The 24,163-nt window shown below is 43.8% G+C and overlaps 1 protein-coding gene across 1 annotated transcript in view; it reads left to right on the forward strand.

Moving 5' to 3' along the window:
• Rad50 (RAD50 double strand break repair protein) overlaps nucleotides 1–22,767 on the forward strand; it is a 60,242-nt gene extending 37,475 nt beyond the window's left edge. Inside the window, exons 21-25 of the mRNA XM_038326978.1 lie at nucleotides 1,908–2,132; nucleotides 17,102–17,187; nucleotides 17,684–17,826; nucleotides 20,057–20,190; nucleotides 21,659–22,767. Coding sequence (XP_038182906.1) covers nucleotides 1,908–2,132; nucleotides 17,102–17,187; nucleotides 17,684–17,826; nucleotides 20,057–20,190; nucleotides 21,659–21,845 — 775 coding nt within the window. The 3' untranslated portion in view covers nucleotides 21,846–22,767. The remainder of the gene's footprint in view (nucleotides 1–1,907; nucleotides 2,133–17,101; nucleotides 17,188–17,683; nucleotides 17,827–20,056; nucleotides 20,191–21,658) is intronic.
• The last annotated feature ends 1,396 nt before the right edge of the window (nucleotides 22,768–24,163 follow it).

Raw genomic sequence — 24,163 nt, forward strand, 5'->3', positions numbered from 1 at the left:
ACTGTTATGATTATAAAGAAACCAGGAAAGCCGGGCGGTGGTGACACACACCTTTAAACCCAGCACTCGGGAGGCAGAGGCAGGCGGATCTCTGTGAGTTCGAGGCCAGCCTGGTCTACAAGAGCTAGTTCCAGGACAGGCTCTAAAAAAGCTGCAGAGAAACCCTGTCGAAAAACCAAAAAAAAAAAAAAAGAAAAAAGAAAAAAAAAAAAAAAGAAACCAGGAGCTGGAGAGATGGCTTAGTAGTTAAGAATACTGGCTGCTCTTCTAGGGGACCCGGGTTAGATTCCCAGGACCCACTTTTCTACAATGGAGCGTCCTCCCATATCCTTTCCCCCAATATTATGTTCTTCCTCTTTAAAAAAAAAAAATATTTTTTTTGGAACCCACACACATACACACACGAAAATAAAAACAAAAGACCAATAAGTTAAAAAATACCAAACCAAAATGAAACCAAAACCCACCAAAGCCAGACGGTGGTGGCACTGATCTTTAATCCCAGTAACCAGGAGGCAGAGGTAGGTGGATTTCTATGAGTTCTAGGACAGCCTGGTCTACATAAAGAGACCCTATTTCAAAACAACAGCAACAACAGAAAACCGTGAAGTTCTTTTGGGTTGGCCAGCTACTCCTGGGCATGAAGCCTGCCCTGGAATATGGTTGATATCCCCAGTGACACTTCATTGTAGAAAACTGATTCTCCTGTTGCCGGCCGGTATCTATTGCTAATAGCTTCTTGGTTAGGAGTGGAACTTGGTGTTCATTTAATTTTCTCAGGGCTGGGACTTCATCTCAACTCAGATTTTCTTTTTAATTTATTTATTTTATGAGTATTTTGCCCACATGTATGTATGTGTGCCACATTTATATAGTGCATGTAAAGGCGAATAGATGGTGTTGGATTCCCTGGAACTGGCGTTAGGTGATTGCGAGCCACCATGTGGAGTCCTGGGAGTTAAACCAAGCCTCTGGAAGAGCAGCCAGTGCTCTGAACTGCTGAGCCATCTCTCCAGCCCAAGATAGATTTTTTTAAAAATACTTTTATGATTAAGCTTAGCAATTTTTAAAGACAGGTTCTCACTGACTATCCCCTGACTGTCCTGGAACTCACTATATGGACCTGACAGGCCTTGAATTCACAGAGATCCACCTACTTTTACCTCCCATGTGTACAAGGTTCAAGGTGTACACCACCATACCTGGCTGAACATGCTTCAGACTACATAATTTATCTATTCCATAACAAATCTTCCACTACTAGGAAGTGGCAAAACCATCAACCAAATAGATAAACTATATAATGATCTAGCACAGAACATGAAGAAACGTAAGGCATATATTAAGGTCTGTATAATCTACCAGGGTAATAGGAAATTTTGAGTACTTTTTGGTCAGAATTGTGATTTTTTTTTTATACTTTTGCAACAGAAACAGAATTTTTAATGCATTTTACTGTAGAAAATGACTAGTTTATTGCAGATAAAATTGTACTGTGTCTTTGACACTTTGACATTTGTGAGTAAAACTGAATGAAACCTGCTACCACTACCTTCTCATTATTGGCAGTTGGTGGTTGTTGCCTCCTTAGATCTCTCTAATGCAGAGTGTGTGATTTTGTTGTGTGAATCCCCAGCAGTGCTTTACATTGTCAGCATCTAGAACCCAGGGGCTGTTATGATGCTCACATGTTGTGAGGATTCCTTATTCAGCGCATAAAAATTAACTTCTTCAGAAACCTAAATACTGCAGAAGTTTGAAAGGAAAAGAACTAGCTCTAAAGCCTTAGGAAGCCCGGAGCCTCTGCTGTGTGCTCATCATTGAGAATGACACCTGGCTTAGGGACTTTCTGCTTAGGTTGCCAAAAGCTGAACAGTGGTTCTCACTAATCATTTCCCCTTTTCTAGTGAGCATCAGAAGTTGGAAGAGAACATAGACACTATAAAACGAAACCACAGTGTGGCATTGGGGCGACAGAAGGGCTATGAAGAAGAAATTCTTCACTTTAAGAAGGAGCTCCGAGAACCTCAGTTTCGGGATGCCGAGGAGAAGTATAGAGAAATGATGATTGTCATGAGAACCACAGAGCTGGCGAACAAGGACCTGGACATCTACTACAAGACTCTGGACCAGTAAGTCCTTGGTGCTTGTGCTCACTGCAGTGGTGGCAGGTGGCGCACTGTGCCCGTCTTTCTTCCTGCTTTTGTGTTTTCAGTATATGACATTTCATATATGCCATGGAATGAAAAATCCTTGAGCATCCTCCCCTAGTCACCCCAAAACTCCGCTGCTCACTACTGACTGGCGTCCATTAGATGCTCTCCCCTTCAGTCCCTCATCTCAGGGACAAAGATGTCTGCTTTCTCTGCTCTTAGAAACCAGGTTAATACACATGTGTTGTGTTCAGGCTTTCAGAAATGGCATCCCATTCCAGGTACTCTTCCAGGAGTTGCTGTTTTGGTTTTGTCCGTTTTGATACGGCTGTAGTTCATCCATGCTGTCGTGTACAGAGTCCTGCCATGAATCACTGCTGTGTCCCGTCTCCCAGGCTTATATCTTGGGGTCTTTCCTAACACAAACCTCACTGTAGGACACTCTATGACATTTTCTGACAAAGAGATAGACTAAAGCTATACATGTGGCAGTGAGTTGTAGGATATGCTTGATTTTTACAGAACGCTGTATTTCTTTTTTATGGTTTTACTAGCCCAAAATGGTGGCTCAGTTGCCTATAATCCCAGTAGGTAATAGGCTGTAGCAAGTGAATTTCTGAGTTTAATGTAATGGGTTTAAAATGAGAAACAGTTGTGACCTTGTGGACAGTCCTCTCATTTATTTTTTACTGTTTATTAATTTTTTTAAATAATAGAGTATTTTTGGGCGGGGCGGTGGTGGCGCACATCTTTAATCCCAGCACTCGGGAGGCAGAGGCAGACGAATCTTTGTGAGTTCGAGGCCAACCTGGTCTACAAGAGCTAGTTCCAGGACAGGCTCCAAAGCTACAGAGAAACCCTGTCTCGAAAAACCAAAAAAAAAAAAAAGAATAAGAGTATTTTTGTGGCCGGGACTTTAATTTCAAATTTCAGCAGTCAGGAGGCTGAGGTAGATGGATCTCTGAGTTTGAGGCCAACCTGGCCTACAAAGTGAGTTTCGGGACAGCCAGGGGTACACAGAGAAACCGTTTCTACCTTAACCCCCATCCCCCTCAAAAAAAAAAAAAAAGTATTTAAAATTGTTTTTGGTTTTGGTTTTTCAAGACAGGGTTAATCGTGGACATTAATGGGGTCAGTATGATAATTTCCACATATGTATATGATATGCATGGGTTATATCTCCTCTAGTTATGAGTGTTCTAGTTTCAGGATTTAATGGGGAGTTGATCTCTCATTCCTGACTAGCCTGGAACTTTGATATGTAGACCAGACTGTCCTCAAATTCGGAGATCTGCCTTCCAAGGTCTGAGATTAAATGCATGCGCCACCATGCTCAACCTCTTCAGGACACTTCAACACTGTGTAGGAGGGAGCACGTAATACTTGCCTTTCTGCTGCTATCACCTGGGAGTGACATAGCTTGGTAGTATGGTCAGTCTATCTCTTGGTGTGTTTGGGGGTTTTATTTTTAAACTTCAAATATACGTATTTCTGTTGTATGTGTGTGTGTGTGCGCGCGTGCAGGAGCCATAGCACCTTTGTGGAGTGGTTCTCGCCTATCTTTGCACAGGTTCCTCTGACTGAGTGCAGGCCATCAGGCTTGTGCAGTGTGTGATCCTTAGACTAACAGAGAATTGACTTCTAGGATTAAAGGTGTGTCTTGGAGAATCTTCAAACTGATCTCCTGCATCCTCGTCTGTGCTCATTTTATGGGAGTCATTCTAACTGGAGTGAGCCGGTCTCTCACGTGTGGACCGCGTGTGTTTCACTGATGGCAAATGATAGCTGTGTGTTTTCATGTTTGCTGATCATTTGTATTTTGAGAGGTGTGTATGTAGCTCATTTGCCCTTTTTTTGTTTTTTTGTTTTTTTTTGTTTGTTTGTTTGTTTGTTTTCGAGACAGGGTTTCTCTGCAGCTTTAGAGCCTGTCCTGGAACTAGCTCTTGTAGACCAGACTGGTCTCGAACTCACAGAGATCCGCCTGCCTCTGCCATTTGCCCCTTCTTTAGTTTATTGAATCACTCATTTTTGTTGTTGTTTGAGAAATGGTTTTTCTGTGCAGCTCTGACTGTTTCTGGAATTCACTATGTAAATCAGGATAACCTTGAACTCAGAAATCTGCCTTCCCCTGCCTCCTGAGTGCTGGGATTAAAGCTGTGTATCCCCACCACTCAGCAGACTGCTCGTTTTTAAGTTCCACATATGTTCTGGATGTTTACCCTGCCAGATGAATGGGTAACATAATTTTTTCCCATTCTGTAGACTCTTTATTGATTCTTTCCTTTGCTGGGCTTTTTGATTGGATGTAATTTTTGCTTAATTTTGTTTTTGTTCTTGGTACTTTTAGTATCTTGTCCCAAAAACAAACCCTTGCCTTTTGCAGAGTTGTAAAGCAGTGCCCCTTGTGCTTCCTCCTGCAGTCTGAGTTTCAGGTGTTAAATGTTTTCTGTTGTTGATTATCGTATGTAGGAAGAAACAGGTCTAGTTCATACTCTGCATCGATTCCCAGCTTTCCCGGTCCTTTGCCCACTGTCTGTTGTTAGCACTGTCATTGAAGACCAGCTAACGGTAGAGACATGTGTATTATATTCCTAGACTCTCTGTTCCATTTTACTGATCTGGTATCTATCTCTCTGTCACTTCTGTGCTATTCAGATTGCTGTAGCTTTTAGACTATTCTCTGTTGTCCGTTTTGTTCAAGATTGCTTTGACTACTTGGGTTTTGTCTGCTTGATTTCTTGTTTTATAGGTCCATATTAATCGAGGACTTTTTCCCTAGTTATCTGAAGGATGTCTTTGATACTTTGCTTTGAACTGCACTAAATCTGTGTCAGTTGGAAAAGCAAGGGGACAATTCAGCAATACTTACGCCCAGTCTATGAATATGAACATGGGCTGTCTTTCTACTCTTGTGTTCTCTTTGAGTTCTGTTGTTGTTGTTTATAGTTTTTCATAGTGATCATCCTCTTTATTTAAAAATATTCCCAGGTTTTTGTTTCTATAGCTGTTGTAAATGAGGTTGTTTTCATACAATTTGTAGTTAATATATGAAAAACTGATATGTTGATACTTTTGATGATACTCTGTGATCTTGTCAACCTGACTGCATTTAGAAGCATCTTGGAATCTTGGAGCTGGGTGTGGTGGCTCATGCCTTTAATCCCAGATTTTGGAGGCAGTCACATCTCTGTGAGTTTGAGGCAGCCAGGTATGTATAGACGCTATCTTTAAAAATAAATAAATAAATAAAAAGGCTATCTTAGTTCAGTCCCCAGAATCTTCATGGTTGAAGGGTAGCACCAACTCCCGTAAGTTATCCTCTGTCCTCCACATACTCTGTGGCATAGGCAGGCAAGCAAGCTAGCGTGTGTACATGTACATGTGTACACACGCACACACGTAAATTTTTTTTAAAGAAGCACCTAAGAGGAGGCCAAGAGATTGTTCAGTTGATAAAGTACTTATCTTGCAATCATGAGGATATGAGTTCATATCATCAGAACCCCCCCCCCAAAAAAAAAAAAAAGCTGACACAGTAGTATGTGTCTGTAACTCCAACATTAGGGAGAGCGACATAGGAATATCCCTGGGACTTGCTATATGCCAGTCTAACAGAACCATGAGCTCTGAGTTCAGGAGAGACCTCCTTCCAAGATAAAGATGGTTTCATAGAGAAAACACCTAGCATTGACCTTTGGCTACACATGCACATGTGCGCATATGTGTGCAGGAATACGAACACAAATACAAAAGAAGCACCTAGATTGGTAAAGCACACCAGTGTGTCCGTGAGAGTATTTCTACAGGCAGATAGATATCAAGGCTCTATTCTAATAAACATTCGTTTAATCCATTCAGAATTTGAAGCCAGAGATAATAGTGCACTCTATTAATCCCGGCACTTAAGAGGTGGAGGCAGGAGGATCAGCTCTAGCCACATAGTGACTTAAGGCTACCCTAAGCTTCAAGAGACATTGACTCAAGAATCTTTGGAAAGTGATAGAACTCAAGGCCTTCCTGAAGGAAGTGGGTCACTAAGAGCATGCCTTGGAAGACAGTGTCTGCGCCTGGCCTCCTCTCGTTACTTTTCTTTGCTGCCTGACTACCACGAAGTGAATTAGCTTCTTCATGCCTTGCCTCTGTGTTTCTGCCTTGCCGTGGACTTGACAAACCATGGTGTCAGCTGACCATGGAGTGAAACTGAACCAAATAATCACTTCTCCCTTGAGTTTTTTATCTCAGGGATTTGATCACAACAGAAACTTAGTAAACAATCTTGTCTGCCACAACTCTAATTAGAATCTAATTAAGGGGGCTGGAGAGATGGCTCAGAGGTTAAGAGCACTGGCTGCTCTTCCAAAGGTCCTGAGTTCAATTCCCAGCAACCACATGGTGGCTCACAACCATCTGTAATGGAGTCTAGTGCTCTCTTCTGGCCCGCAGGGATACATGCAGGCAGAATATTGTACATAAAATAAATAAATAAATCTTTAAAAAAAAATCTCATTAAGGTCTTTAAACAGACCAACTATTAGAGAGCCCTTGCCCAGTAGACTATGTTCATTTGTCTGCTTCCTTGAATAATTCTCTGTCCTCCCCGCTACTTCCTGTATGCCTTAGGAGGGTGTTGTGTTCTTCTGCTTGTTTCGTTTAGTTCTTTAACAACAGGTGCTGTGGATCTAGTAGCCCTCGCACCAGCTTTCGTTTTGCAGTAAGGAACAGGATTCTGCTGGCAAGGGTGTTGAAACGGCTCAGGACAGATTGTCAATAAGAAGCTACCATGTGGATTACAGTCAAAGATAACATGGAACATAAAACTGGGGTAACTTAGCAGGGTAGACGTTCTCCAAAAGTTGACAAACTTGGTCTTCACCAGTCCTGCCAAACCTATAACATGTAGCTAAAAGTACTGTCTCTGGAAAAAGAATTTTAACCCTGTTGTATTAGGTAACTATTTACCACAATCTTCTGTTTCTTCATCTATAAAATGGGGATTTAAAAATATATACTAACATTCACTATAGAGATAATTACAGGACAAACTCCAAGACAATGTAGAATTAATCCAGCTTCCACGGCATTTTTCTTTCTCCTGTCCTTCCCTTCCCTTCCTCTTTTGTGTGTGTGTGTGTGTGTGTGTGTGTGTGTGTGTGTGTGTGTGTGTGTGTGTGTGTGTGTTTGGAGACAGGATTTCACACATACTCAGGTTTTCTTGAACCTTCCACTATGTAGCCCAGGAATTTATACTAGTCTTCCTCCCTGGATCTCTCAAGACCCAAAGAATTCTGGGTCTGAGCCATTTCTGGCTCTGTGCTCCAGTGTTGAAGTTCCTAAACTCTCTGTTCTCTGCTGACTTTCAGGACCTAACTCTGAGCTAGGCTGTGGTGGCTCACATCTTTAATCTCAGCACTCAGGTGGCAGAGGCAGGCAGATCTCTGTGAGTTCAAGGCCAGCCTGGTCTATAAGAGCTAGTTCCAGGACAGGCTCCAAAACTACAGAGAAACCCTGTTCTGAAACACACACACACACACCAAAAAAATTAACTCTGTTAAGGAAACATAGGTTTCCATTGCTATTATTTTAGTACTTTTGGAGATTAAATGTCCCAACGTTGGAAGCTTTGCAGAGGAGAGACCAAATTCTGAGTATTTACTATGTTGGCCATAATCAAATTCTTTTTGTTCATCTGTAAAAGACAGAGTATCACATACTGTATTTACTAGAGAGATTAAGCAGCCTGCCCAAGATTACCTAAGTAACTAGCAGAGATAAGATTAGACTTCAGAAACAGGGACTTTCTATTCCGGTATTGCCAAGCTGCTAACATGATAGCCCTTTTAAAACCTTTAAAGGAAAAGCCTGCACTTACATAATTTGTACTTGTAGACATGTTTATATTGTATAAATGTGGCCCTAACTCAATCTAATAGCCATGATACTTGACTAAGTTTGCTTTATTTTATAACTCCTTAGGTGGATGTCTACATGAAATACAAAATTGTCATTTATATTAATTTATATTAAGCTTTTGTTTGCTGATATAGATATTCTTTATCTGTCTATATATTTTAGATAAAGTATATACAAATAAAGAAAAATTAAGAAAAAGAAACAGCTGGGTGTAGTGGCACACATATCCCAGCATTTAGGAGGCAGAGGCAGCTGGATAGCTGTGAATTCGAGAAAAAAAAAAAAACAAACAAAAAAACAAAAGAAGGCAAGAAAATAGCAAGTATTGGTGGGTGCTACTGTGAAAATGAGCAGTGTAAGTAACTGAGGGAGCAAGGTGTGCACGGTGGGGAGACAGCCGTACCAGGTACACAATAGTGAATACTATAGCCCCAAGAGCAGGAGAAGCAGGCCATCTGGTGAAACAGATGACAGGCTAAGAATGCTGTGCTCAATAGTCCTGGTGAACAGTTTGGTTCCTGAAAGTCCATTGCAAAGCATGACAGTCATACTGCCTGGTGTGTGGAGAATGGATTATAATACTTAGGATCAGAAGCTACAAGGCCAATGAGAAAAGACTGACATGGTGACCAAAGAGATAGCAGTGGAAGACTTGAGGGTAGCTATGGAAATGGGGAACAGCGATACCGATGGAGCTGAGGGAAGAGAAGGCTTGAGGAGTGCGTCTGTATTTTCTCACTTATGCAGCAGGCTCTCAGGGAACAAGGTGCTATTCCTGAAACATGCATGGTTTGGGAGAGGAAAGGAAGAGTTCTGTACTGGGTACTTTAATGCTTGTGTAGACTTCCAAATAAAGAATTCAATCAGGGAGTTAAATACAGAATCCAGGGTCTAGAGCATGCTTGTGGTTTTTGTTGCATATGGAAAGGGTGTGGCTACAGAGAAGGGTACAGAGACTAGTTTACAAGTGAATCAGAAGCCGGTGCAGTGGGCAAGTTTGTTGCAAGGGAGAGGGACGCTTGTCCATCCCTGCTGCCCGGCTAGCTTAGCCCCGAAATAACCACACAGAAATTGTATTAATTAAAACACTGCTTGGCCATTAGCTCTAACTTCTTATTGGCTAACTCTTACATATTAGTTTAACCCATCTCCATTAATCTGTGTATTGCCACGTGGCAGTGGCTTACCGGAGATTCTAACCAGCGTCCATCTCAGGTGGAGGATCCATGGCTTCTCTGACCCTGCCCTTATTCCTCCCAGCATTCAGTTCTGTTTTCCCCACCTACCTAAGTTTTGTCCTATCAAAAGGCCAAGGCAGTTTCTTTATTCATTAACCAATGAAAGTAACACACAAACAGAAGGACCTCCTACACCACAAGTTGTTAAAGGTTGCAGTAACTTGCAGCCCAAGTGAAGCAAACATTATGAGAGTCATTAACTCCTAAGATGTTGAATAAGAATAAGACAACCTGAAAGGTGACCTTGAGTTTGACAGATTGGAGGTTTATGACTGGAAAGCCAACAGTTGAAACTAAAGTCTAGTTGTAGTTGAGTGAGGAGAAAATGATAGGGAAGAGATGGCAATAGCTCAATAGCACATTGGGATCACATCTAGAGGAACTGGGTGGGAGGGGCTGCTGTGAACCCAGTCCTTGCCTACAGTATGTGGCTGACAGACCTGGGTTTTGTGTGTGCTGTTAGACTATTCTGTCCAGGAGCCCTCTGGCCATCACCCAGTGAGGCACCACGTGGTTATACGTACATTAAAAAGGTCATAGAGGACTGCCATAACCTGTCCTGTCCCTAAACTGCTGAGTCAGCCAGCGGAATGGATGTCTTGGTAGGTTTGCCAAGCTGTCTGGCCTGGGGAAGGCAGGGCGTTTCCGCAGAGGAACGTGAGGTATTGCACTGCGTATGCCAGGAGGAGCTGGGAGCTCTATGAAGCCAGCCAGGAGTAGGCGGAGGTGAGGAGATGCAGGGGTGCTTTCCTTCTGTAAATTTAGCTCCTTCAGAAGCAAAGCCAGACTGCTCAGTAAGGTCTTTATCTGCTCATCAGATGTAGTCTTCCGAATACGAAAAGTAGTGGTAAAATTCCCTCCAAGTGGAGTCTGGGGGTTTGTCCTGCAAACAGAGGAGATCTCAAGATTTATGTTGTGATCCCTAAGTTTGCCTTTTCCCCCTGCCAAAAAAAGGATCAAGAATGCTGTCGGTGTCATTGTTGCACAGTGGGCTATTTAAGGTAACACAGGAAACTAGCAGTGCATTTTCGAGAAGAGCTGATTAACATCTGTTATTAGTAATCATCTGAAGCAGCAGTAAGCAGAGGCTTTGGCAGAAACACTGGTCATTAGTAGGAAACATGCATGGCTTAGGATGTGCGGCCCCACACACAGCATCACAGTTTGGTTTTTTGTTTTTTCATTTTTCAAGACGGGTTTCTCAGTAGCTTTGGAGCCTGTCCTGGAACTAGCTCTTGTAGAATACACTGGTCTTGAACTCGTAGAGATCTGCCTGCCAAGTGCTGGGATTAAAGGTGTGCGCCACCACCATCCAGCCACAGCACCACAGTTTAAATGAAACTGGCATAAGTCACTTGCCCAAAATGCTGTTTGGTATTCTGTTTCCCAAGTGTGAAACATTGTGTGTTATATCATATTGCTTCTGAGACTGATGAAGCATACAACTCCCATAGCTTTGTATCTGAGGCAGCCAGCTCCTTGCCAGGCTGTAGAGAGGATGGGTCTGGGCCTTCAAGGGGAACTCTGGTTGAGAACTTTATTCAGGACTCATCCTGCGCTGACCATAGTGCATTATGGTTTCATATAGTAGCATCCTGTAAGGGATTGATTACAAACCCAAAGATAGCCAATGGCATTTCACATCTATTGCAGGGTCGTTGTTTTGTTCATCTTGTGATAATGGTTAAACCATTGCCTATGTTAAGAGCTGATTTAGGAGGCTGGCTAAAGGAAATGAGTTTAATAAAGTCATAATAATTTTAACTTGGAAAAAAGTCACTTAAATTTTCCAAATTAAGAATTTTGAGTTCAGCGAGAAGAAATCCTAATTCATTTGGAACATAGCACTCACAACACTGTTCTGTTGGGCAAGAGGACTTCTGCTGCCCAAATGTAGGGAGGCAGGAAGTTCTCCTGGTATGGAGTTCTGGGGCAGTAGGAATATTAGTCAGCATTAAAAAAAGCTAATCATGGAGGCTGGAGAGACAGTTCAGCAGTTAAGAGCATGTATTGTTCCTGCAGAACTGAGTTCAGTTCCCTGCACCCATATCAGGAGACTTAGAACTGCCTGTAACTCCAGCTCCAGGAGATCCTATGCATCTGGGCTCCTTGGGCACCTACATTAATGTACATATGCTCACACAGACATATACACATAATTAAACATAAAAAGTATTTTTAAGCCTAATAAAGCCTAGCCAGTTTTTGGCAACCTATGTATCAAGTTTAGCACAGTTTTAAATGCAAAGATGAAAATAGTGTATTTTGGAAAATGCCTTTGAAAGTATCTTTACTGCTTTTTTTAAGCTCAATTTTCATTAACTTAGCTTTTATGCTTCCATATTAGAATAATAATTACAAAAAAGTCCGTATGTATTGGTCTTTCTAGTTATTAGTCAGAGAGACAGCTTGAGGTATGGGGAAATCTGGGTCAGGGCTTGCCTTTGTTTGTATACTTGCTATTTTGAGCAGTAATCCAGATTTTGCATTGATTGCTTGTCTTCTTTGCTTGAATCCTGTAGATGGGTTGAAGAGGGAAGGAAGCAAGAACTGAATGGGCCTTGAGGGAGGAGAAACTTGGGCCTCATAGATGCTGCTGCTCTAACCTCTTAGGCACCTGGTTTTTCATGGCTGCATCTTAAGCATTTGATTCTGTGCTATTGGTCAGATGCTGAGGTGGAAAGTAGCCTTTAAAGCAACAGCAGGAGACCTGGTGTGCTGCTCCACTTGTGGCATCAGGCTGGAAGCAGTGTGTGCTAGTGAAGAGGGTAACTCGGGCTCTCAGAAGCCCCTTGATGAAAGAGCGAGTGTGGGAGGCAGTTGGCTGGCTTTTCCCTGCTGGGGCAGAAGCTCTGGAACACAGGTGCTGGAGTGGCAGGCAGTACAGCCCTGGCACCTAAAGTCTGCTTTTGTGAAGAAGCAGGGGGCGTTTGCAAGAACAGCTCCACACGCTACATTGACACCTCTGGGGTTGGTTCGTTTTCTCCTTTAATTATTTTTTAGGACAGTTTTAGGTCTGTAACAAAATTGAGCAGAAAGATTTCTTACATTACAGAGATTTCTTACATCCCAACAGCGCCCATCCAGGCACAGCTGCGTCCACCATCTGCTTCCTCCCCTGGAGCTAGCCATGAGCCTGTGTTGATGGCACTGCCATCCAGAGTGTGGTGTGCATCCATTCACAGTTGGTGCTGTGCATTCTGCAGCGTGAACGGTCTTTAAGATATGCCTCCCGCCACAGTAGCTTCATTAGCACAAGACTTGGCTTTATGGCCACGTGACACTGCCTTTCACATGGGAATATCTGTAATTTGGAAGATCACATTCCAAGTCTCAGAACCACCAGAATTACCATTCATCATCACAAAATGCAATTGAGTATTGGAGAATTCTTAAGGAATTCTTTTCAAGCTGTTAGTGAATATTTAATTATAAGACTAAGTTTATAAATTGTTTGTTGTTTTCTTCGATCTTAGCAATTCTTATCTTTTGAGAACCAATTTTTACAAGAAAACGTGTGCTGATTCACATGTGTTATTGTGGATTTAGCTGATAGACAGCACTCTAGGCCACAGCAGGACTATATATTTGCCAGACAACCACTGTCCTCAACTGTCTGAAGCCTGTGACATTTAAATTGTTGCCTTAGGAGAAATCATGGATGTTTAGGGTCATCCTTTTATTTGTTTTAGGGATAGGGTTTCATGTATGCTGTAACCCTAGCTGGCCTTCAACTTGCTGTGTGGCCAAGGCTGGTCTTGAACTGATTCTCCTATTTCCACCACACCCCCATGCCAGGATTACAGACACACACTACAACTCATGGCTTTATGCAGTGCTGGCAATCAAACCCAGGGTTTTGTGCATGGTAAGCAAGTGTTCTTCCATAGAGCCACATCCCCAGTTCCTCTGGGTCGTTCTTTATACCTAGTGTTGAGTACCTGGAACAAGTGCTGGAGAGAGTGGTGTGACTCGGGCCATTGACAGCTTCAGTTTGCACTGACTGCTTCAGAGCGGCTTCCCTTCCATCAACTTGAGCCTGTCACTCACCTGCTACTGTGGGGCCGTCCCCACTTCTGCTCTCATATCAGTCTCACTCCTGCATGCCCCATTGTTTCTCTGCTAGGTTAATAAGTGGTTCCTGTTGTCATAATAGGAAAGACTTCCATCCTTGCCTTCCCCATTTGATCCCACAGTGCCCCTCACCAAGCTGAACACTTTTTGTTCTCTTAACACCAAGTTTTCCTGTGTTGTTTTTCCTCTTTGAAATGTTCCCTGAAGCCTTTCCCAAGTAGACATGATTGTTCCTCCCTTTCAGTCCATATTATTGGTACCACATGTGTTACAGGTAATTTCTGCTTCTCCATACTTCACGTCTACAAGTCACAGAACACGTGTTAGGACAGGCCAAGATTCACCTGGTGATATTGCCTAATACTCAACAAGGTACTCCTGTATCACTAACCCCTGTGTAGCCCTAGCTGTCCTGGAGCTGCCTCTGCCTCCAAAGTACTGTGATTAGAAGGGGTGCACCACCACTGCCTGGCTTACTCTGTTTTTTTTTTTTTTTTCATGTAACTAATTCTTTTGTGTTAATAGAGGTGTGTGCTTTATTACTTTTAATGTCTATATAATTCATAAAATATTTTGCCTATTTCAACCTTTGATATTAGGAAGCTTTAAGATTTGGTTACCACTGATGGTGCTGTATGTATGTCTTTGTATGCTTATGCAGATAGACCAGAAAGATAACTTCTTAGAAATGAAGCTACTAGGTCAGAGGGTATGATCATCTCTAACTTGTTAATGCTAGATTGGCTCCCAAAAGCACTTATAAAGCATTTCCACTTATAGTGTATGAACATAACATCTCCATGTCTGTGTCATCATGACCACTGCTGCATGGAAATGCCCTGGTTAAAATTGACACTTGTCTATCATTTTAGTATCTGGTTCATCACACGTCCATCCACTGTGCCTTATTCAGAGCTTCTCAGTGCAGAGACTACAGAAATACTTCTCTTCTGGATATTCTCCGTGGTCTTCCTGACCAGCCTCCCGAACAGCAGGTTGTGTGAGGGAGACAGAGACACATGTGTCACAGCACTCACGCAGAGGTCACTTGGTCTGTAAGACCTTGCTTTGATGCAGGGTTTCTCTGAAGCTTTGGAGCCTGTCCTGGAACTAGCTCTTGTAGACCAGGCTGGTCTCGAACTCAGAGATCCGCCTGCCTCTGCCTCTGCCTCCTGAGTGCTGAGATTAAAGGCATGAGCCACCACTGCCCGGCCTGCTTTTGTTTTTTTTGAGACAGGGTTACTCTGTTTTAGATTTTTCAAGGCAGGATTTCTCTGCGTAGCCCTGGCTCTCCTGGAACTCATCTTGTAGACCAGGCAGGCCTCAGACTAACAGATCCACCTGCTGGGATTAAAGGCTTGCACCATGACTCCCCCACCCCCAATCTGTTTTTCTTTAGCTTGGTATGCAGTAAGTTACCTTGGACAACTTTATTCCTGTTGTGCTCTTCTTGCTTTCTAGGGACAAATACCAGTCAGTAGTAACCTGAGATGGTATGCTTGCCTAAGATGTGCTCAACCCTGGGTTCTATACCCAGCAGTTATGTATTCTGTTCAGTGCCCTTAAACTAAACTCAGTTTTATTTAGGATGCTGATTTCTGTCGTGATAGGTAAAACAGGCCCAAAAGTTTTTGCCCTCTGTTCAGTCTCTCCCTGCTCCATAATACTTTGTATACCCAGAAGGTGGGTACACCTTGAGGATTTGATAATACTCAGAAAACCGTCTTGTCTGCTCACAGCCTTAAAAAACTATCCTAACCAAAGTATCCTAGTCACTTTCTGTATCCCGGGCAAATTTCCATAGGATCTGTTGTATAGTAACTGGGGGTTGGAGAGAGAATGTGTGACTTTGCGTGTGGATTGTCTTTCAGAAGGTGACGCTCATTGGTAACCACTCATGTCGGTGCTACTCCCTCAGGTGGGCTACTACTCACCTCTGTCATCCCCAGAGGTTGCCTGATGTGCTGTAACTCCCAGAGAGACAGATCTTAACTGCTGGGCCAGCCTGTAGTAGCCGGAGTCAGCTCTCTGTGACACCCTGAGCGGACTGGCGTTGTGGACTGGAGCTCTCTCCCACCGCTCTGGGTCTCAGCAGAGACTGCACAGTCCTTTCCCACCTGGTGTATATTCTCCATTCACGTGCTCTTTATATTACCAATTTGAAAAAAAATAACATTTTTAAGAAGTCTTTTATAAAATTAGGATCATAGTGTATAAAGCTATGAAAAGGTAGTCTTCACACGATTGGTCCCCAGAACATTGTATGAGGTAGTATTTTGTTGTGGTTTTCCTTTTTGAAGAAAATGATAGCTGGTTTGTCTACTCTATGAAACAAACATAAAATGCTCGGCTGAGGTGAGCATGAATTAGAAAATGGAGACTTGGTGGAGCAGTGTGTTTCCAGGCTTCACTACTTCAGCAGCTCCCCATCTGATATTTAGACTTATTTATGTTGAGTCATTTCTTTCTCTGTAGCTGATGATCAGAAGATCACAAAATGATTGTACAGAGGCAGCGGCATTACGTTTAGTTTCTTTTTTTGTATATATCAGATAAGAGGCCTGTAAGTGGAAGGGAGTCCGCTCACATCCTTGCATGGTGGTAGCCGTGAAACTTGCCTTCTTACCGTGGCAGCGACTTGTGCTCATGGTCCTGCATCCACATCTGAGGTAGCTGGGGCACACATGGCATTCAACTTTAACAGGCAGCTCTGGCTTTCACAAACATGTCCTTCAATGTCTAGAGACTGCTGCTTACAAGAGAATTGGGAGTAAGGGCATGTATGTGGAGGTCAGCGTACTAGGCTAGGACTGTGACGGAGTAAAGGGTCAGACTTCTAACTAAGTTATCCTTTTGAGCCAACGCTGCCTTTGGGTAGATATTCTCACTGATCTGAGGAATAAAAGAACATAAGGGGATGGCTTTTGAACAATTCTAGAAGGAGTTGGGCAATGGTGGCGCACGCCTTTAGTCCCAGCACTCAGGAGGCAGAGGCAGGTGGATCTCTGACTCCGAGGCCAGCCTGGTCTACAGAACAGCCCAGAGCTATGTGGAGACCCTATCTCCAAAAAAATAAAAATTAAAAAAATTCTAACAGGGCCAGACAACAATTTTAGAGACTTGCTTCTGCTGTGTAACAAGGGCCCTTGGCTTAGCTGCGCCCTCAGCTTAAGCACATCTTGGGTCTTCTCTGCAGCAGCCTCCCGCTGGTGCCGGGGAAGCTGCCTCTCCAGGCCCTTTGCTCTCAGGGCCTAAGAAAGAAGCCTGTTAGAGACAACTTTTCTGAAAGTTTTTTGGGGTTTGTTTGTTTTGAGATAGAGTCTTACTGTGTAGCTTTGGGGAACTTGGTGTGTAGATCAAATTGACCTCAAATTTATGGATATCTGCCTGCCTCTGCCTCCTGAGTGCTAGGATTAAAGGTGTGGGATTAAAGGTGTGCGCTGCCACACTCAACTCTGCAGTTTCTGAGCACTTACAGAAGTACTTGGATCCCACAGTAAAAACGGAGCCGTATGAGGACTTGGGCCTGGCATATGCCTAGCAGTCTAGTACCAGGAAAGCAGCACTTTTCATTCAGCTTTTATAATTGAAAGTACTGGGGCAATGATGTTTTTATTATTACTATATTACATATTTAATCAATTTAGCATAAACTACTGCATCACTGCCGTGTCTTTCATATAAAGAGTATATATTGTATCAAGTAAAAGTGGCTTCCTTTTCCAGAGCAATAATGAAATTTCACAGTATGAAAATGGAAGAAATCAACAAAATTATTCGTGATCTTTGGCGGAGTACTTATCGTGGACAAGGTAATTAATATGGTGTGTCCCAAATGCTTGTTCCAAAGCTCTGTCCACAGCTTCTCTTGTGTGACCTTACCATGTCAGTGTTACCTTCTCAAACCCCTTCCTGAGCATTTCTTTAAGATTTTTCTAAGAATTCTTATCTTTGAAATATCTTATAACAAAAACGCAAAGTTTCTGTTCCAGAGCCTTGTAGGACTCCTACTGTCTGTAGCAGACACAATGAGCTGGTGACATAATGGTTTCTGTGAAAGCGCAGATAGGGAGAGGCCCAAATGTGATAAGAAAAGTACCCAAAGGAAACTCAGAAAAGGGGCGGGCCGTCCAGGCTGCATCTTGGTAGACCACGTGGCTCCTAAGTCCTCCTGGCCAGATAGCTTGCAAGGCAGCCAATGCGTTCAAAGCCATCAGACTCACTGTTGTCCCCAGACTTTGTGAACGATGTATATAAGTGACAGAGGTGCAGTGTGGGTCCTCTAAAATACTCTGCTTTCTGTATCAGATATTGAATACATAGAAATTCGATCAGATGCTGATGAAAACGTATCTGCTTCTGACAAAAGGCGGAATTACAACTACCGAGTGGTGATGCTGAAGGGCGATACAGCCTTGGACATGCGGGGACGATGTAGTGCTGGACAGAAGGCAGGTATCTCAGCAACCTACGGAGCCAGCTAAAGAACTGAAGATGGGCCCCGTGTTGTGGAAGGCTTAGACTCCCTTAAGTGAAGGAGAAGCTCCTCACACCTTCCTTGTCACCTTGGGAAGTAGACAGACATAGCTATATCATGGCCCCATCCTGCTGCTGGCTAATATGCCCCGTAGCGCTCTGAAGACAACAAGAAAAAGGGTCAAAGTTACTCAAACCCATTTCACTTCAACAGCACTCCTTCTCAGAGGAAGGACGTTCTTCATGGGCCCCCAGAGATGCATTCTGGTATCAAAATGGGCAGGAACATCTCAAAATAGTAAATATACTGCCAGTCATAAATAATACTAGCAGGGGGAGGAATGTGGCTCAGTTGGTAGAGTGCTTGCCCCTCACCACCACCAAAACATGCCTATCATCCCAGCACTAGGGGTGGTGTAGGCAAGAGAATCAGAAGTTCAAAGTCATCCTTGGCTATAGACTGAGTTTGAGGCCAGCCTGAGGTACACAAGACCCTATCTCAAATGAACAAAGAACACTAGCAAACTAGAGCCGGAGTTGAACCAAATGAGGGATTCTGGTCTGTGTCGTTAAGAATATAGACTCTGCACAGGACTGACTCCCATCACCAGCACCTCACGTAGCCTTTGTGCTGGGCTCTAGACCAATAGCTAGATCAGGCCAGTGGCCCTACATGAGGCTCCTGGAGGAGGTAGGCTTGGAGCACTGGGGAAATCAGAATGAGAAATGTTTCAATAAGGCTGGAACGTGAGACCTGCATCCCAGAGCACTGGGAAGTCCTGAGTGTTGATACACAAGAGTGCAGATTCTGAGCCTTCATAGTAAAGCAGATTTTTCATAAAATTTCACAGGCTTAGGAAAGGATGTCACATTAGTCACACAGTTATCCCAGTTATTGCTAGCCCAGACAGCTAACACCAATTTCAGACAATGCAGATTACTATCACAGTCATAGTCTGAAGAAATGACTAGTTTGTGCTCTATAAACAGTATCCCTGCTTGCTTGTTTGGCGATGTGTAATATTCATTATAATTATTTGAAACATGGTCTCTGAGCAAAAAGACAAGTTTCCTGTAGCTGCTCTTAGATTGTGAAAACTGGCAGTACTTTCTTCCTAGTGGAGGGAGAGGTGTCAGATGAATGGTTTGGTGGTTGTGGGCCAACCTGCAGCCTGCATGTAAGTGGGTGCTGCTAGACTGGCAGGAGTAGGGTTCAAAGGCAGGAAGGAAATGTCTGTCCCCCAAAGGGGCACCCAGCTTCTGCAATCTGCTGGCCTGCCCTGGACATCAGAAGGAAGGTGTGCACTGCCCTGCACTCAGAAGCCCAGGACTTCAGCAGGCCCTGAGAGTAGCACTCACACAAAAGCATTCTGCCCTCTCAGGACAGTCTGAGTAGCTGCTGTGTCCCTAGGACACAGCCCTGAGAAGACTAGGACTGAGCCTGAGGGCTTGAATGTTTGGTTTTTAGTCCATGAATGGACTCAGTGGCCTCCTAGAGGTAAGTACAAATAGAGCTGTGCTCTGTTAACTTTCTTTCTCATTGTCAGTTACAAAAACATACTCTTCAGTGTGATGTAGAACACACTGCCTGGTTTCTCTTTTGAGCCAGAGAACATGCAGTCAGAGTCCCTGTGAGGCTCAAGGAAATGTAATGTTTTTCAACAAGTTTCATCACTGAGAAGCTATAAGGGCCAGATCAGAAAGTCTTAAGGTTAAGTGTGATGACACATACCTTTTAGTCCCAGTGCTCAGAAGGCAGAGACAGGCTGGTCTCTCAGAGTTTGGTGCCAGCCTGGTCTACATAGTGAGTTCTAGGTGAATCTTAGACTTGTATTGATAAATTGTAATGCATTGCTCCTTAGCCTGTGATGTCAGTTTTTAATAGCACTGGAATGCTGGCAGAGCTTCCTCGGTGTTTTATGTCAGTGCAGATGATAGGCTGAGAGAATGTAGGTGATGGCCCACCTTTCAGAAAAGCAGTGGTCTCCACTGAACTGTCCCTAACATCGGTGACCTCTGACCTTTCTCACCTTCTACTACCCTCTTGATTTTGGTGACAGTCTTCCTGTGTAGCTTGGGTTGGCCTAAAACTCAGGTATCTACCTGCTTTTGCCTCTTGATTGCTGGGAACAAAGGTGCAGCCACCCTACTCAGTTCATTTCCCCATACCCTTCTAAAGAAGTCTGCTGTGCAACTTTTCTCCAGGTGCTAGCCTCTCTCATTATCCGCTTGGCGCTGGCTGAAACCTTCTGTCTGAACTGTGGCATCCTTGCCTTGGATGAGCCGACGACAAATCTTGACCGAGAGAACATTGAATCTCTTGCACATGCTTTGGTTGAGTAAGTATTTCAATTCAAGTTCAGGGCAGATTGCAATTTTTTTCTAAATACCAATAGCAGAGCTGGGTGTAATGATGCACACCTTTAATTCCAGCACTTGAAGGCAGAGGCAGGCGGATCTCTGTGAGTTCAGGGCCAACCTTGTCACATTGTGAGTTCCAGGCTAGTCAGTGGGACACCCTTAAAAAATAAAAAGAATTCAGTTGAGACCAGGCTTTGCACTTTGCCTTTCAATAGTAATTCTCCAGATTTTCTTGAAAAGAAACTAATGTCTTTGGAGAGATGGCTCAAGGGATAAGAACACTTGACTGTTTTTCCAGAGGACCAGGGTTCAATTCCCAGTACCCACATGACAGCTCATAGCTGTGTCTAACTCCAGTTCCAGGGGATCTGACACCATCACATACATGCAAACAAAACACCAATGCATGTAAAATAAAAGGAATGAGAGTATTGAGACAGGCATGATCTGCCTCTCCTCGGGTGTTCATAGGGCAGGAAAGGGTGAGCAGTTCTGGGCTTCCTCTAGGTCTCCTGTGAATGCCCCCATGGCAAGCACAGGAGACCATATGTGCCCTGGCCAGACACTTAGAACTGGTGTAGTGGAGCTGGGACTGTCTGTCACATGTCGCATGATTACTGTGGAGGGTGAGATTTTATGGAAGAAGCATACTGGTAAGTAAGTAGATGATGACAGGCTAAATTGTCCTTGTGTGCCCCATTCCCCAATGTCAGAGCGACCTCAGAAGAACTCTGACAGCACAGGTATCTCCTCTAGCCAGCTCTTCATAGTTCTGGGGGACCAGCAAGGAAGGAGGGGGTTGTGGTATCAAAACATGAAGTGCATCCAGCCCCAGGCAGGTGATAAACAAGTGTGAGTTAAAAGTCTTGTTGCATCTCACTCAGAGCTGATACCTCAGCTGCTGATGAGCAAAAATGTCCCCAGTACACCCACTCAGGCCTCTGTGTGTCACAGCACTGATGCATCTAGTGACTGGTGGTGGCAGAATTCTAAGTAGACCCAGCTCTTCAGAAGGCAGTGTTATTCCCCTACATGTTGTCTGCCTGAATTACTTTTAGACTTTCAGAGAAGTCTAGCAGCAGCTCAGGAGAGTCTAGGCGGAGGAACGAGCTGGGCTCTTTTGGCTGTGAATAGTTTAGCTTTTCCTAGAAGACTTTCTCCTGCATGATTAGCAACTTAGGATCTTGGGGGACTGGTCCAAATTCTTGACCTGGTTCTTGGCCAGATGGGTGGGTAATGAGGCGATGCATCCCTGCATCCCACTGTGTGGGAAGGAGATAGGCTCCTACCTGCCTACGTTGAAGGCCCCAGCCCTCCCCCCTTTCCTGCAGGGCAGCCAAAGGCCCTGTCACTTGTGGCACAGGAAAAGCTTGGTTGGCACACAGCTGTTCTTTTTATCTGACAAGATTTCCAGTGGTTTTTCCAAATCTCAATGTATTGTTTCAGGATCATAAAAAGTCGCTCGCAGCAGCGTAACTTCCAGCTTCTGGTAATCACTCATGATGAAGATTTTGTGGAGCTCTTAGGGCGATCTGAGTACGTGGAGAAATTCTACAGGGTGAGGAAGAACATGGACCAGTGCTCGGAGATTGTGACATGCAACATTAACTCCCTGGTCTCTTACGTTCACTAACGTGTTTTGGTAGGGAAGTAAATCACGTGAGGAGGTTGAGGCTGTCTCAATGAAGACTGAACTGATGCCTGAACACAGTCCCCACAGGCTTAGCAACCTCCCCGTTCTGCTCAGCCCTTCATCCTGCCAACTGAAGGTCATCCAAATGAATGACACTTCTCAGAGCAGGGCTGACTTGGTGGGGGGTTGTTGCCTTGGTGATTTATGCGGTAAGCATTTAAAAACGTTAGTATTTTCTCTGAAGCTTTGAAGTGAGAAATAATGACTGACTCCGCTTTAACATGAATCCATGTATATAAACTGTCTATCTGAGCCTATGTCTCCCTAACTAAAACTGTAGTCATTGAGTGGAGGCTGGCTGTGGGGCAGAAGCAGAGGTGATCATCTGATAGAATAAATACCCAGTTCTCTCCGTGGATTGCCAGAGGAAACTCCCCACTCCTGCCCTGGCCTGCCACTCTTCTGTCTGTCATGTGTCCACTTGACCCTGGCCATTAATCCCAACAGCAGGTTCCCATGTGGGTGGGAAGCTAGGCTTGCCCACAGCTGGGGCCTGCTCCCCATGAACAGGCAAGGGCAAACCTCATTTTCACTCCAGAGGCCGATCCTGCTGAAGTCCAGCCCACATTTCCATGGGATTTCCAGCTGAAGCCTTCTGTGGATATTTTCTGTAGACAAGGTACAGCAAAGTCCCATGCTTGCAGTGGTCCAGTTCTATCACTGAGCTTGCTCAGGCCTGCTCTGCGCTGTCTGCAGATCTTTAGAACAGGGCCATTTCTTCCACACAACCTTTTCCTTCAAGTATATAAAACAGATGCATAAATAAAATGCAACTGAAAATAGATAAGGAAAACTAGTTTAAAACAATTCTTCGGTATATGTACAGCTTTATCATTTATTAAAGAAAAAAGCAAATATTGTATACTAATGGCATGGATGTACTTGTTTGTTTTGCATATGGAAGTAGTTAAATCTTGATGGAATATTTTGATACTTCAGAAGGACATGAAACATCTTCAACTTCTGTTTTTCGAGATAGGATTTCTTTGTGTAGCTTTGGAGCCTGTCCTGGCACTCACTCTGTAGACCAGGTTGGCCTTGAACTCACAGAGATCCGCCTGCCTCTGCTCCCAAGTGTTAGGATTAAAGGCGTGCACCACCACTACCCGGCCGTCTTCAGCATTTTGATAGTCGATTGGTAGTTTGATTTTATAATCAATTTTTAAAGTTGCTTCTCATAGCCAGGTGTGATCTCCTAGCAGAGGCAGGAAGGTCTCTGTGAATTCAATGCCAGCTGCGTATGCATAGCAAGACCTTGTCTCAGAAAACAAATACTTTTCACAGATACAGGTATAAAATGCAGGGGAATGTTTATATCCATTCTTAACATTTTTGGAAATTCTGTTACTCCCAAACCAAAATTCGTTTACTGTGAAAAGGGGCCTCCAATCCAGGCTAATCTTGAACTTAGTGTAGCCAAGGATGGCCTCGAGCTGCTGATCCTCTGCCTTCCAAGTGCTTAGATTACAATGTGCATGCACTGATCCTGGTTTATGTGGTGCTGGGGATTGAACCCAGGCTTTCATGCCTGCTAGGCAAGCACTCTATTGACTGGGCTACATCACTGGCCCCAAATTGTTTAATGATTGATTACTCTATGAAACTGAAATCAACAACTCAAAAATTTTAAAAATCAAGTATTCTAAGAAAGCACGGCCAAAGCAAATTGATGTTTGCTTCCTTAGCTACTTTTCTAATGCTGTGATAAGACACCATGACCAAGGCGAGTTAGAACAGAAAACATTTAGTTGGGCTTACAGTTCCAGGGGATTAGAGTCTGATTTCAGAGCAAAGGCATGGCAGCAGGAACAGCTGAGTGCTCACATCTCAACCAGGAGGCAGAGAGTACACTGGGAATCGTGGGAGACCTTTGAAGCAACTGAAGAATGATGGGAGGAACATCTTTATTTTCTATAATTCAGCGGCAAAGTGCAAGTGTGTAGAGTAAGAATGCTAATACTTACCCTGCAGTAGTCTTGAGTCAGAGCCAGTGTGCTGTATGCACTGCCTGTTGCTGATGTGTGCTGTAGCTCCACACCTACAGAATGTATATGATGTGTTCACAGCCGGGGCTGCCGTGTGGGCAAGCACTGCTGAAAACACCCTGGGCTCGTCAGACATCAGATTCTGGACTTTTGGTTGTCACATGTCCAAAATCCTCTTGAAGTTGTCAGATTTTTGGTGACCCTCATATTCTGGGGTTGTGGCCCATATTTAAGAAGCTGAGCTATAAGCTAGGCATAGTGGCACATGTTTAA

This window comes from Arvicola amphibius, chromosome 4 (genome assembly GCF_903992535.2).
Source record: "Arvicola amphibius chromosome 4, mArvAmp1.2, whole genome shotgun sequence".
Lineage (NCBI taxonomy): Eukaryota > Metazoa > Chordata > Mammalia > Rodentia > Cricetidae > Arvicola > Arvicola amphibius.